General features: G+C 39.9%; 1 protein-coding gene across 1 annotated transcript in view; it reads right to left on the bottom strand.

The window, feature by feature from the left end:
* Window positions 1–14,846, bottom strand: part of snap91a (synaptosome associated protein 91a) — a 63,201-nt gene that overhangs the window by 7,350 nt on the left and 41,005 nt on the right. The window contains exons 9-20 of the mRNA XM_085473413.1: window positions 12,354–12,415; window positions 11,622–11,634; window positions 11,222–11,388; window positions 11,013–11,107; window positions 8,655–8,663; window positions 8,236–8,430; window positions 6,850–6,927; window positions 4,726–4,980; window positions 1,895–1,978; window positions 1,527–1,595; window positions 1,069–1,185; window positions 311–382 (exon numbers count right to left, since the gene is read on the bottom strand). Coding sequence (XP_085329539.1) covers window positions 311–382; window positions 1,069–1,185; window positions 1,527–1,595; window positions 1,895–1,978; window positions 4,726–4,980; window positions 6,850–6,927; window positions 8,236–8,430; window positions 8,655–8,663; window positions 11,013–11,107; window positions 11,222–11,388; window positions 11,622–11,634; window positions 12,354–12,415 — 1,216 coding nt within the window. The remainder of the gene's footprint in view (window positions 1–310; window positions 383–1,068; window positions 1,186–1,526; window positions 1,596–1,894; window positions 1,979–4,725; window positions 4,981–6,849; window positions 6,928–8,235; window positions 8,431–8,654; window positions 8,664–11,012; window positions 11,108–11,221; window positions 11,389–11,621; window positions 11,635–12,353; window positions 12,416–14,846) is intronic.

The raw sequence follows: 14,846 nt of genomic DNA, 5'->3' as shown, positions 1-14,846 counted from the left end.
GATCTAAATGAGATGGGCAAGACATAGCCATGATGTCATTGGGAGGTCGTGGAGGAAAGACATATTCCAAATGAGTCCTAAGTCACTCTGGAACAGCTGTGCAATTAATTCAACTAGAGCTGCCAAGTCATTACTTTATTGACGACATCTTAATCAGCGTAAGACTCTCCAATCAACCATTTGCCAAAATGAAAAGTTTTTAAAAGACTTTTCAGCACAACTTACTTAAAGTTTTCTGTCCATTCAGTCTTTTGATTCGCATGAAACACTGTGATGGAACTCCAAAGAGTGACAACTAGAAGAGACTCACCTCCCAGCAGGTCGTCTTCAAGTCCTACAGGAGCAGAACTCTGCGTTTCCTCCACAGGGCTCCCGAAAGAGTCTACGGGAGCATCCAGTTATCCACAAGGCAGCATGGAGGGCAGAAAAGGGTGAGAGGTCAGCCCTGGTACACAAAATGAGACACAATGAAGGGGTGGGTAGGACACAAAATTATCTTTATAAAAGAAAAAGAAAAAGTGTGAACAAAAAAGGTTAAATTAAATCAGATTTTAAGGCAATCCATCCAAGAATTGTTTTAACAGAAAATACAAGGAAAACATCTGTGTTGGTTCAAGGACACATCTAAAACCTGCAGGACACCGGCACTTGAGGCCTGGAGTTCCCCACCCCTGACATAGAGAAATAATTGCTCTAGGATACACCCCCCCCCTCCCCAATTAAAAAACCCAAAACAAAACAAACCCACAAAAAACAAACAAACAAAAGAAAGATACGGAAGAGTCAAATAATATGAGGCACAAAGTGCATCAACATCAATTATATGTCACATTTTATTGTAGAAGTGATATACCAGTGTGGGATGTCAAGTCAGTACTTAAATAACATCTATTGAGTGAGCGTACATATGCTTTATGGTATCAGGACACTGATGCTTACCGAATGTGAGTGTATTTGAGACATTAATAAAGTGGGTTTACACTTTATTAACTCTAACAAACTCTACAACTCTTAACAAATCCCTCGCAAATCGTATATATCTGTCAGTTGGTGTTGTATGTACAGTACCCAACAGGTCAATGACAGGCTCTGGCTCTGCTTTAGGTGGAGATGAGGTCCCTGCCGCAGGAACAGAAGCAGAAGCCGGGGCAGCGGCAGGGGTAGGAGCAGGAGATGAAAACGAATCTGGACAGAAGAGATAGAAAAAGAGATTTAATTAAATCAGTTTTATTAATCACTGCTTCAGTTCCAGTGACAGACTCCTCTGCTCATGTAGGGTTTTTTTTCTTGCCTGTTCTAAAAAGACTAAAGCAGACATGCAGAGAAGAAGAAGCAGAAGGAGGAAGCAAGCATCCCTGCATCTTAACTGTGTATCCACATCCTTGAAGCGTGCATCCTTTGGAAGTAGAGGTCTGGTCTGCATGTGCATGCAGACCCCAGTACCATGCAAAAACTTGTCTGGCTGCACCCCTCATAAAAAAGGAAGGAAAACAGTGATGCAGTAAAGGTAAAGCAGCTTGACTCACCCGTCACAATGTCTCCAGCCGGAGCCGGCTCGGGCAAAGGAGAGGGCCCGCGTGAAACAGCAGGAAGGTCTAATTTACCAACGCAAGCAAGAGGCAGAATACGAGAAAGAAGAAAACCATGGAGGTTGGGCAAAAAAAAAAAAAAAAGCATTAGCGTGGTAGGTAGAAAGATAAAGCATAGAAAGAAAGCAGCCACAACGATTATCCGGTAATTGACGAGTGGGATGCATGCACAGTTGTCACATACCACTATGGGGGGACAAACCAAGAGGTGAGGAAAAAGAACAGCTGACAGAGGAGTGGACATATAGAAACCAGAGGAGATGAAGAGGTTCCATAGACAGAGAAATGGATATCAACTCCTGTACCTGCACCAAAAAGGTCTACGCTAGGAGTGGTAGCAGCTTTGGATTCAGTGGTAGGGCTTTGCTCAGGCATAGAATCAAACATATCTACGAACAAGGACACACAATCATATGTACATTCAGAGTCCAAAGTCCAGTGCATACAAAATGGATTCAGAAGAGAGATGAGGGGAAAGCAGAGAGAGCAGATATTTTGATTATTAAATGGATAAGTTGCTGTGTATCTATCCAGTGCAATGCAGAATGAGAGTTAAAAGGGAAATATTGCCAAAGTTAAGCATGAAGACAAACTTACATATTTTCTATATAATAATCACTACAATCTGCCATGTTCAAAATTCAAGAGCTAAGAGATAAGAAGACTAACGGGAGAGGTTTTCAACACCTGGCATTTCCTTTGCCCTCCAATAAAACATATATAAACATAGTTTCATTTAGAAAATCCTGTTTGTAGCTGTGTGGCATTCTGAGCTAAACAGTAATGTTGGCATGACAATATTCTGATATCTGGCTTCTTCAGTTAATTTCATGTTAGCATGTTAGTATGCTAATAATTAGCAACAAACAAAAACTCCGAAGAGGACTGTCATTTACCTTTGTACATTTGCTACATTTGTTGGATAAAACAAAATGTGTTTGATCCCTTCTGATGCTAAACAAATATATGTATATATATATATATATATATATATATATATATATATATATATATATATATATATATATATATTAGTATCAAACTACCAAGTTGATTTTGGAGGGAGTATGATTAGTTCAAAATTCTTTTTCAATGGCTTCTTTACACACACCCAAGTTTTTGCTTTAGCCACGTTCCGCTTGGCCTGTCAGTACCTATCGACTGCCTCAGAAGTCCCACAGGCTAACCAAGCACAATAGGACTCCTTCTTCAGCCTGACGGTTCCCCCTTCACCTCCAGTGTCAACCATCTAGTTAGGGGGTTACCACCATGACAGGCACCAACCACCTTGCGCCCGCATCGGTGCAGCTGCTTCAGCAATGGAGGCGTTGAAAATGGTTCATTCTGACTCAATGTCCCCAGTCTACCTCGAAATGCTGTCTAAGCTATGCTGTCAAGGGAGTTGAAGATCTCACTATATGTTTAGGCACCCCACGTCTGTCCAGCATCCTCCCCCAATACCTGATCCAACTCCCCGCCAGGTGGTAATCAGTTGACAGCTCAGTGCCTCTCTTCACCCAGGTATCCAGAACATATGGCTGCAAATCTGAAGATACGATTAAATAATTGATCATCGACCTGCTGGTGCCACATGCACTTGTAGACACCCTTATGTTCGAACATGGTTTTTGCTATGGACAGACTGTGGTTTATACATAAGTCCAGTAAGAGAACACTGGTTGGGTTCAGATCTGGCAGGCCGTTCCTCCAAATCAAGCTCCTACAGGAATGTCGGGTACTCTGAACTGTCGTTCAGTGCGTAGGCACAAACAACAGTCAGGACCCGTTCCCCGACCCGAAGGCACAGGGAACAAACCCTCTCATTCAAAAACTCCAATGTACAGGCAGCAACCAGATGGGATATTAAGATACCCACCCAGCCTGCCGTCTCTCACCAAGGGCAACTCCAGAGTTAGACAGTCCAGCCGTTTTCCAAGAGACTGGTTCTGGAGCCCAAGCCATGCATTGAGGTGAGCCTGAATATATCTAGTTGGTACCTCTCAACCTTTCACACTAGCTCAGGCTTCTTCACCACCAGAGAGATGACATTAAATGTCCCAGTTGTTAGTCTTGGTAGATGGGGATCAGTCTGCCAGGGTCTCTGCCCTGGGTCGCCACTCAGTGCACACTGCACCCGACCCCTACGGCATCTCCTGCAGGTGGCGGGCTGACAGGAGGGTGGGCCCATGTCCCTTGTGCCCTGGCAGGTCTAAGTTGTCATAGATTAACTAAAATTACTTAACCTTCATGCTGAGACTAGATGAGTTATTATAATTAATTTAAAAACGAGTGCACTAAAATTCATAACAAGCAATCCACTGGTAATTTTAAAAAACCTAAAGGTTCAACAAAACTTAGAAATCAATGGCTCAGCTCTGCTGAGTTTGAGAAAGCTCAGCAGATGACCAAAGTATACTTATCATGAATATCAGAATCAGTGTACTATCGCTAGCTTGGCAAAGATATACAGCAAAAACAATTCTTATTTGGGCTTCTTAAGGCCTTTGGGTTATTAGACCTTTCCACACACTGAAAAACAAACATAGACAAATTCTGTTCTTTAATTCTGACATTTAGCGATATTCCCTTTTAACTCAGATGCATAAGCTACAATACAGCATTCCCATCCACCAGTATCTAAAAACTCTGGCCACAAGCAGGAGAAGAAAACACTTTTCTTCCCTCTAAGTTTGGGAGACTGTTAGTAATATTAAAAAATCAACACAATTTGAGCCACCTCTGTTAATAAACACAAAACAAAATTTTCTTTTATCCACAGAGATCAAATAAGTACAAGTTTTGGTCCCCGGTCGGTAAATAATATTCAATTTTAAAACTGGCTTTGGAGATTTTTTCTAATTCGCTATATTCATGTTTTTTGGGGGTTTTTTAACAGAAGAGGTCAAAATGCTTGATTGATTATAAACAATCTAAAGGAAAGGTATCATGGAAAAATATAAAAACAAATCAGAATGTAGGGACTGGGCAAGTTATTGTAATTTTCACCATCATCATCATCATCATCATCAATACCAAGAGCAACACAATCATCATAATTATTAATACCATCATCATCACCATTGTCATAATGCAGGGCAATGCAGTGAGAGGCATAATGAGAGCGAGAAGACTTTACCACCAAAGAGATCTAGAGTCGGGGCAGCTGCAGACTCTGTGGTGGTGTCGGTGGAGGTTGTGGCAGTAGTAGTTGTGGTGGTGGTATTAGTGGAAGAAGGGGTGGGGGCAGCAATGGGAGCGATGATAGTCGGCGCATCACTAGAGGTGGGAGGAGTAATGGCAGCAGCATCCGCCCCCGTGTCGGTGGGCTTCATAGCAAACAGGTCCAGTTCTGGAGCAATGTCCGCACTGCCCTCCGTCGTAGCGAAGGGGTCTTCGCAAAGAGCAGCAGGTTGGTGGCGTTCAGGAGTTAGGGAGGGGGTAATGATTAGAAAAGAAGGGAATGGGTCAGTGGAGAGGGGATGAGGAAGGGAGGGATTAAGGATTTGTTAAAGTGACAAAAACTGCAAAAAGTATTTTTGTGAGGCTAAATACCTCAGAAGTGTCAAGTTAGGGTCAAAGAAAGTAAAACAATACATGGTAACTCTTTAACTTCAGTGCTCCATCCACAAACTTCAGCAGAAAATACAATAGAAAGAAAAAACAGTAATTATGGACTATAGTTAGTAGTGGAATAATTCCATGATGCCCAATTTGTCTCAAACATGCAAGCCTAATCCAAACCATCCATGTGTCCAGGAAACAGCCGGCTCTGTGAACACTGCTAGCAGTATATAAGAATGAAAGGACATGCTATAAATACCTTGTATCTATTAAAAATCAATTTAAACTGTTTTTTCTGTCCTAGAGTGACAAGTCTTTCTAACTTGGGTTGACAAAAAAAAAAAAAGGGGGGGGGGGGGGGGGATTAAATATTACTTATTACAAAAGAACTACTACACAGTCAACCATTTGCTAGTTAGCATTAGTTTTTGTTTGTTGGTTGTTTTTGTTTTTTTCTGGTTTATCAATAAGAGCAGGACACCTATCAATACATGGAGCAAAGAACCTAGAAAATTAGAGATAAGATAAGATAAAACTTTATTAATCCGTCGGGTGGGTTCCTAGTTAGCATTAAGTAATTCTGGGTCTAGTCAAGTATACAAGTTAGTAAAAGTATTAAGTATTAAGTTTTCTTCTTCTTTATCAAAATAGTTAACTATATATAGTACTTCTTAATCAATCTACGTAAATGGCCTTGATCTTCATTCTTGAAGTAAATAACTTTGGCAGTGCACTTGTAAATAAGCTAAATGCTAACATGCTCACACTGACACTAGTGACTTGCTAATGTTTGGCAAGTAATGATTTAAAGTTAGCAAGGCAACATGCTAATCATGAACTTAAAACAACAACTGAAGCTTAGAAAAGCTAACAAAGCACAGATGTATTTTGGCCTAGCAATGGTGTTATAGTGAACATCAAGGTTCATAACACAATTGACAAAGTAAGGAACAAAATTATTTGTTTTATTTAAGTATTTTACAAAGTTATTAGAACCTAAGCTTGGCGATTAATGTATTTTGAGCAGTACTGGGGTACGTTGTGGCAAAATTGGAAAAAAGTCATGGAATCACTCCAGTCTTCTCATTGTTGAAAAACTAAGCTAACCAATGCACAAAGTTGTCAAAAGCTGGTGCTTCCCTTTTACACAGAAGATAAAGTGTGGATGCAGGATAAAGTTATTTTTAAGGTTAATCACACATAAATATTAAATACTCTGTGATTACAGTAGGGGTAATTATAATGTAAAGTAACATTTTTGCTTATTGAATGGACATTATGTAGGTTGCTTCAGTTTCTCTGCTATGTAAGCTGCTGCAGGCCAAAGAGAACAGCTGAATGCAAGTTATTAAAAACCAAAATAAAATATGATTAGTATAACCATCATAATCCAGTTGTGTCATGGTTAGTGGTGTTAAAAAAGACATTTATTTCTGGAATACTGAGAAGATAATAGCTGTGCTGTGCTTTTTACTGCAGTATTCACTGGATGAATATTAGGAGGAGAGGGTCCATGACTTGGGCATTGGAGTAGGATTTGGGGTGAGACAGTGGGACCTGAGGGCAGGTTTGTTCTACTGTCTTCTATGAAAGCAGAAGCAGCTTTATTAATATAATAAAAGCAACAGCCTTCACATTCGCACACGCACTCGTACCTCCATGCACACACGTTTGCACAGAAAGCTGTTTTGTCACCCACCAGATCCACCAAATGCATCAGCAGCAGGGCCCGCGGCCACGGCAGCAGGACCATCTCCTGGGGAAGGTGCAAACGCATCTAGGGTATTGCAGACGAAAAACAGCCGGAACGCGAACACAAAACGTAACACCCGGACCAACACACCAACACACACATGGATGTATAGAACAGAAGATGAATAAACAGATGAAATGGACAGGGAAGAAAAATGAGAGGTCAGCATCAGGAAAAAGCAGAGAATACAAGAAATATGCAGCCCAGTAACTGCAATGATTGATCTCATTGTATCATCAGTCACATGATGAGTTTTGTTTTGATGGGGCTGCATAATGCTGCATTCAGTGAGTGCACCACCAGTGCAGGCTCGTGAAATGAGGCATGTTGTCACAAGTTACTTGCACTCTGTGACAAGAGGGGAAATGTCAAGGTCAGGGATGGACAAAGGTCGTTTCTCTTTGGTGTTTTAGTAGTACTCTGAATGTTTGTTAGTATTAACTAATATGCCAAATTATCATTAAATAGCACTCAGCCAGTTTTCGTCTTGGCATATTTAAGAAACTGTTAGTAACTCATAGGAAGAAAATAATTCAGGGCGATAACAAAAAGCACAAATTGACAAATCTCAAATATATGCATCATGATTTTGCACATTGCAGGGGAATGAAATAATGCTGTACGGTACTGGTTAATTTTTGGGGGGCGGATTTGAAATGGTAAAGGTTTTTCCCCCGCCGAGTGAAAAACATGATGCGTGATAGCTGGACACAAAGCCAGCACAACAGTACGTGCATGGCAGTCACAAAGCAGGACGTAAAAACATGTTTAGTCACATCACTAAGCATTATTTTTTTTCCAAAAATGAAGTACATCTGTACATCAACAGCCCCCCCCCCCCAAAACTCTCAAACATTTCTAGCTATAGAATGAAGAAATATCCGTTTAATTTTGGTATTTTATATTAGATAAAATAAGGCTTGGAAATAAAGCTGCAACTTGAGAAAAGATCAAAAAAATATGTTAAAAAGATTCTTAATTCAGATTAAGGAAACATTCTTCAAAAAGAGCTGTGAGTGCTGCTAAACAACATTTCTATCCTCGAAAAGCTTTGGTAATGCATTTCTCATCTGCCTACTGTTAGAATATGCATTTGATGTTGTTTTTCGCATCAAAAAGAGTATGTAGAACATTTAAGCTCAGTGGTTAACCTGATGAGACAAAAGCCTGTATGCTTTTTGTCAGGTTATGATATTGCACTCCTGTGTTTCCAAAAGTAAATCCAAGCTTCATAACAAAGGAAATCTATCATTATGTAACTAAACAATGAATGGGCTTGTTGCAGAAAAGCAGGCAGGCCGTGTCTGCATCCTACCCTCCACCTACACTGACCTCCGAAAAGGTCGATGTCTGTGGCTGAGGTGGTGGAGGCAGGAGCAGAGATGGGCAGCGAGGTGGGCGCCTGCGCAGCTGCAGCAGTGGTGGAACGAGCAGGGGCTATGGGCGGGGCAGCCACGGGGGCAGAAGCAGCCGCAGCATTGGCATCAGCAGACTCTTCAGAGGCTCCGTCGGTAGCGGCCGGAGTCGCTACGCAGATAAACCCCGCAATCCAAACGCCACGACCCAGTCACAACCCCCAAAAGAGAGGAAGAAACAGCAGGAGAGAAAATAGGGAAGAAAGAGCAAGACGGCAGAGTCAAAGACGTCAAAGTGAGTGAAAAGTTCAAAAAGAAAAAAGAAAATTCAGAACTGCAGGTTGAGAGACAAGTTGAACAGGCGACTGCAGGCGACGCTGTCAACAGAATACTTACCCAAGAGATCTTCAAGACAGCACAAACCAAAACAAAGAGAGAGAGAGAGAGAGGTCAGAGACAGTGAATGACTGAGTTAAGAAAGAGATATACTTTGAAATTATGCAGATGCTCCAAGTAATGATTTTTTTTGGTTAATTTGAGAGCTTCCAACCTTTTACAGGAAAAGCCAGAAAAGCAGAGATGGGACAAAAGCAAATCCAATTGAGTGAAAGGGTCATTAATATAACTGAGGCTTTAAAAAGGCTAAGGCTGGACCACAGCCATGGTTAAGGTATCAGAGGACATGTAGGAAAAAAATCGTTAAAATTGCGATTAAAACCACAAGAAGTTTCACAATGTTAAAGAGGAGAGTCCCATTTCTCTTTCTGTTAAAGCCGATGATTTTATTTTATTCTTCTTAAACTTTTACTGAAAATCATCAGTAAAAGTTTAAGAAGAATAAAAGAGTTTGTTTGTTTCTGCACATTTATTACAAACTATAAATAACTGATGCTGCTGCCAGCCGAAGCATACAGGCAGGTTTTTCTGTTTAGTTTCTTCTTTCTCCTTCTTGGTTTTCATTCATTCTATTTTGGCAAGAAAAATCACTCAGCAGTCACCTCACCACACTGTGTGCTTTGAAAAAAGGTTGCAAATAATTTAAAGTAAAGCTGGCGGCGAGTAGTTTAGTAACTGAATCATTAAAAAACAACAGATTTATTGAAGAAGTTGATGTAAGTGTGTAAAATGTGCTCTTTCACTGAAGTACATTAAGTTAAGGTCATTAAATATCACTAAAACTCTCCCCTGTCACAGCTGAGCGACCATAATGTGACAGTGTGAGTCTGTTAAACTAAACATAACAGCATGTTAAAGAGCTGGGCATAAGGCTGTAGGACAAGAGATACACAGTACTTTACACTTCAGGAGGTCTGGTTTAACATAAGCTACAACTTTTAGCAGAAACTTCTCACAGCAGTAGCAAAGGGTTATATCTGAAGCCAAGACGTGCTGGGCAAAGTGGCGGTTACAACCGTTTCCATGACAATAACACCCAATAAACTTGATTTTCCTAACTAATTGTGTTTGATGCTAAAATAAATTTACTGCTTTTTATGTTTCGTTAATGTCTCTGATCTCCTTATTTTGTAATGTTTAGATTCCAGTTTAATTGAATCTTCCCTTCTGTCCATTTCATATTTTTAATAAATTCTATCTTTGTCTTTAAAAGAGTAAAATACTAATTAATATATATTATCTTGTTAGCTTTCCAAAATTCTATAAAAAAAAATCTATATTCATAACTAGAAGATCTGATCTAAATTTTCTTTCCTCTGTGTTTTTCTCACATTGAAAAAGATTGATGTTGATCTGTCTGATATATAAGCAAATAAGCTGAGTGTGTTAGAAACAAAAAGCTGATCTCACAGTTTAATTCATAACACTCTATAATACCAGGGATCTGATTGTTTACCTACATGGATCATTAGCTTATAGGGATGCTGACTTTTTGCCTGAAAATTATGAATCCAGTTGATTTGAACATTGTATCAGGAGCTACACTGACTATTCTAAGAATTCAAAATACAGCCTTGAAACAGTGTCATGTGAGTCTGTATTGTTCTGTATTGGACAAGCAATCTGATATGACGAACATAATTTCCCTAAAACACTTGATCTTTGGGACTAATGTTGTATTACATTTAAAATCAGAAGTCAGAAGTTCCAAAATTCCCAGTCAGTCATTTTTAACTGAAACATCCCCTTACTTACAACTCAGAGAGTTAGGGCAGCCCCGCCAACCCCGACTTCATAATCCAAAATGGCCCCAGTGCATGTAAACGATAATAAAACTTCTAATCTGTGCCGCCACTGCTGTGTCTTTGTGACTGGTTAAATAAGCCATATACAGTGCACTGACCCAGCTCTATCTATGAACTTGATGCACCGTTAATTTAAAGTGCAAGAAAAAAACTATTATTGTGCTGCTTTCTAATTATGTATGGCTGCCTCCACCTCCGAAGAAGCAAAACAAATCCTACTTTTCTTTGCTTTTATTACTTGAATGAACCCAACTTGGGAGTGACATCAGTCCCGGCTCTGACATCCAACTTCCGAGGTAAATGAAATGCAGCATGATTGAATGGGTTGTGGGACTACTCTGGGGTCAGACCTGTCTCTAACAGCATTTAGCATGATATCTTTGTAGGCATTCATTTATAAAGCCCCTTTTTTTAACATTTTAGCTAATGTTAGTCAATCAAAGCTGCTAAATAAACAATTAGTGCCTAAAAATGTGGGAATATCAGCTTGTACTCAAATCAGAAAATGACGGGAGTTTCAAACATTTCATTTGGTATATCAAAATGACCTTACCTCCCCATCCAGTTGTGGAGGAAGCCGCTGCAGTGCCCCCTGCTGATGAGGAGGACATGGGATCTAGATCCAAGAGGAACCCATCATCAAGTGCACTGAACACAGGGGAAAAAAGACAGTAAGGGTGTGTTGACAGAGGAATCCATTTAAAATGTGGTATCGATGCAGATAAGTTACAACAATCTGTTATATTGATGAGTAATTCTTACTTGCTGGCAGTGGTGGGGACTGGTGCAGTGGGAGTGACAGAGGGTGGAGGGGGCTTGGCAGGCGGCATGGGGCGGGCTGGAGGCCCACCGGGAGCAGCGGGAGGCGCGGGCTTGGCTGGCGCAGCAGGTGCTGCTGCTGCCGGCATGCTATTGTTAGCGGTAGCATCCTGCCGCAGAGGACAACCCCCGTTAGATGATGACCAATATATTCATGTAAGCTAATGTGATTCACGAGCTTTCTAAACAGATGAATAACAATAAATCACTACCCATCTAAAGTAAAAACTAGTAAGGGTGAAGCCCTTGATTCAAGTTCTCAACTGTATTTTGACTCTGAAAGTTGTCACACATAAGTCCTGTTATCATAGCTACATTGTGATTATCATGAAGCATAGCTTACCTTTGTGGGCGACCTGCAAGAACAACAACAGCACATGAGTTAACGAGTTTAACGCTGTACACAATGGAAGCTAATGGCTGCTACTGAGACAGGAGGCAAAGTGACGGCTTAAATATCCCTTTGTCGTTTTCAGGCAGGAAGCATTTCAAAGCAAATCCATTAAGCAAGCATCTTCAATTAATGGATATATGCTGCATTGATGAGTTACAACTTCTTGGCCCCAGCGCCACTTGAACAAAGCTTTTTTATTTTGACATTACACATAGAAAGTAATGACTGACATGTGACTGAAGCTTTGTAAAAGTTGGGGCTGACTCTACAGTAGGATGATACAAAGGTGTTAGGTTAGTGATGACATGTGCGAAAAGGCAAGGCCTGTCATCACTCCAAATGATTTGATGATGAAATGATGATTCTGAAAGATGCAGGATATTCAGACGCTGTGTCTATTCAATCACTGAGTAATAATATAAAAATAATGTATAACCTGAATAAGGCAAAACACTGATGAATAAGGGGAAACAATGGTGGTGGTGAAATAACATTTACAAGTCCTACTCTTATGGACAGAGATTACTTACTTATCCTCTCTGAATTGTGTAAAGATAAGAAGAAATGACAAGTTGGAGAAGTATTAGTGAGTTTTACTACAGATGAGCAAAACCCCTGCAAAAACGTTGATGTTAAGCGTTAAAAAACCCACTAAATTGGTGTTTTGTTCGATCTACTTACGGTTTCTTCCCCTCCAAAGTGTTGAGGTGGGTCTCCAGAGACGCCAGAAGGCTTTCGGGGGCCTGCAGACAAATACACAGAGAGGGGCTGCTAATTACTCAAACACAGACAGCATGTTGAGTACAGTTAGACAGAAAGGCATAAGAGCAGACCAGGGTGCACAGGGTAATTTATAGATCACATTTGGATTGTGCGAATGCCTCTTTAACAAGGGCTTCTTCGTGGTGGCTATGAAATAGAAGGACAGCAGCTGAGGAGATTACTTAAGTGCCTTTTTTCTAATACGCTGATAGGCTGCAGACTGGCTAATATCCTGATGGCTGTTCTGCCTTCTCGTATTCCTGCATGATGCTCTGATAATTGTCCTCCCTGCTCAGTTTTATTTTCTCTGTCTAATCTAATCAACATTGACTCAGCAGCACTGACTCTTGGAACACCTCACTCTATTTTCATTTTACTACATCTCTGAATGCACCGCTCCAAAGTGAACCTTAGGCTGGCACATTGCCTTAACTGTGACTTGAGTTTTAACACATTAGGGCTGCAAAATATCCTGACTGGCTCCTTCGTCCAGCACTTAATTAAATCCATAAAAGAAACATGCTCTTTTGGAGTGCTAGCTTCTTCTCCTTTTTGTTTTGTCTTTTGTTTGCTTTTTTAGAAATGGAAATTTCTTACGATAAAAACATGCAAACCAGGAAAAATAACAAATGTGAAACTGCTGCTATCCAAAATATATTTTTTATAATGTATAAAATATATTCAGGCACAAATAGACAGCTCTGCTCTGTGCTGGTTGTCTGTTGGGTCTTTACATCCATTTTCTTTTCTTTTTTAACCCTCACAATATTGTAAATTGATCTTTGGTTTTTGATATACAGTATTTTAATTGACCTTCTGTCACACAGTGGACACAGATTTAGGCATGCCTTCTTCCACAATCGTTCTCCAGGTTTCTTGAAGCGTATTCAAAGCTGTTCTTTGGATGTTGGCTGCCTTTTGTAAGTAAGTAAACTTTATTAAAACTTCATTTATATAGCACCTTTCTAGATAAAAGATCACAAAGTGCTTCACACAAGAATAACAAAGTATAAAACAAAACAGACAACAGTTAACAAAATGCAATTTTAAAACAATGTGTTTTAGTTGGGTTTTTTTCAAGAAGCTACTGAGTCCAGAGATCTTAAGCTCAGTGGGAGAGAGTTCCACAGTCTGGGAGCAAAAGTGGCAAAAGCTCTGTCTCCCTTAGTTCTCAGGCTTGTATGATGAATGACAAGTAGACCCTGATTACTTGACCTACGAGACCTGCTAGGGACATAGGGCTGTAGAAGTTCAATGATGTAGGCAGGAGCTTGTCCATGAGGAGCTCTATAAGTCAGTACCAGAATCTTGAAGTGGACTCTGAATTCAATGGGGAGCTGGGAGTTGGAGGAAGTTCTCAACTTTAATGGAATCTAAGCACTCATTCATTGTTCTGTTCTCTTTCAAGATGATCTGACGCTGCTTCAGTAATGCTGAGGTCCTAAATCTGAGGAGACCAATCCATGATTGATAGTGTTTTATTATTTGTTTTTCAGGTATGGTTTTACTGCATTGGCAGTGTGGGTTTGGGATCACTGTCACACTGAAAAGTGAAGCTGTTGACAATCAGATGCTTTCCCATTGCTATTACATAGTGAATTAAAGTCTGAGGGTATCAAAATATCATAATATATAAAGTTCTTGGCTAATAGCTCTTTGGGAATCAGCTTGTTGGTGTAAAAATAGGAATGCTTATGCTGGTCAAACTATGTTGCTTTCATACAACTAAAGAACAAACTTTGTTTTAGTAAAAGCTGCTAGTAACAAAATGCCTAAATATATCATGGAAAACAGTTTCTTTCTGAGGACACATCACTATTCAATGCCTTAAGTTGGTTTTTTTTATATACTTGAATGATTCAAGGAGCAGTATTAAGTGCCTAAACAAAAAACAAAACATAACTAAAACAAAAAAAAATCCTGTACAAAGACTGAACTGAAAATGAGTAAAAAAAAGCAGCCAATGTCTAAAGAAAAATCACTGGGTTCTTGGAAGTAAATGATAAAGAAATAAGGGGAGGCTTTCATAGCATTATACATACTAAAATGGACAATAAACAATAACTGTTACACAAGCACCGGGACACCACATTCAGAATAGAGCAGATACAGAAGCATCTTCATGCTAATAACAGCCACGATGCGGAGCTGCATGCTCAATCAAGCTAAACTCAACATGATCACCTAATGATGTGCAGTAAAAAGGATAGTATGATATTTAGAAAAATTCTTAAGAATCTCAGAAAAGGTTTTTGTTCTTCCTATAACACTTTATTTAATTCTCTGCACAGTTTTCTGGGTCTGTTTATTTATAGCTCCCTTTTAAAACTGAAGACTTACAAGGCAGATAATTTTGTCTTGACACTGAGAGGAATAGATCATTATCACCCTGGGACTTTAAAGTGTCTGTCC

The sequence above is a fragment of the Copadichromis virginalis genome, linkage group LG11 (assembly GCF_057382275.1).
Source record: "Copadichromis virginalis isolate Kocher_CV1m ecotype Utaka linkage group LG11, C_Virginalis_male_GT1.1, whole genome shotgun sequence".
In the NCBI taxonomy this organism is placed as follows: Eukaryota; Metazoa; Chordata; class Actinopteri; order Cichliformes; family Cichlidae; genus Copadichromis; species Copadichromis virginalis.
This window is presented reverse-complemented; position numbering and strand designations above follow the sequence as displayed.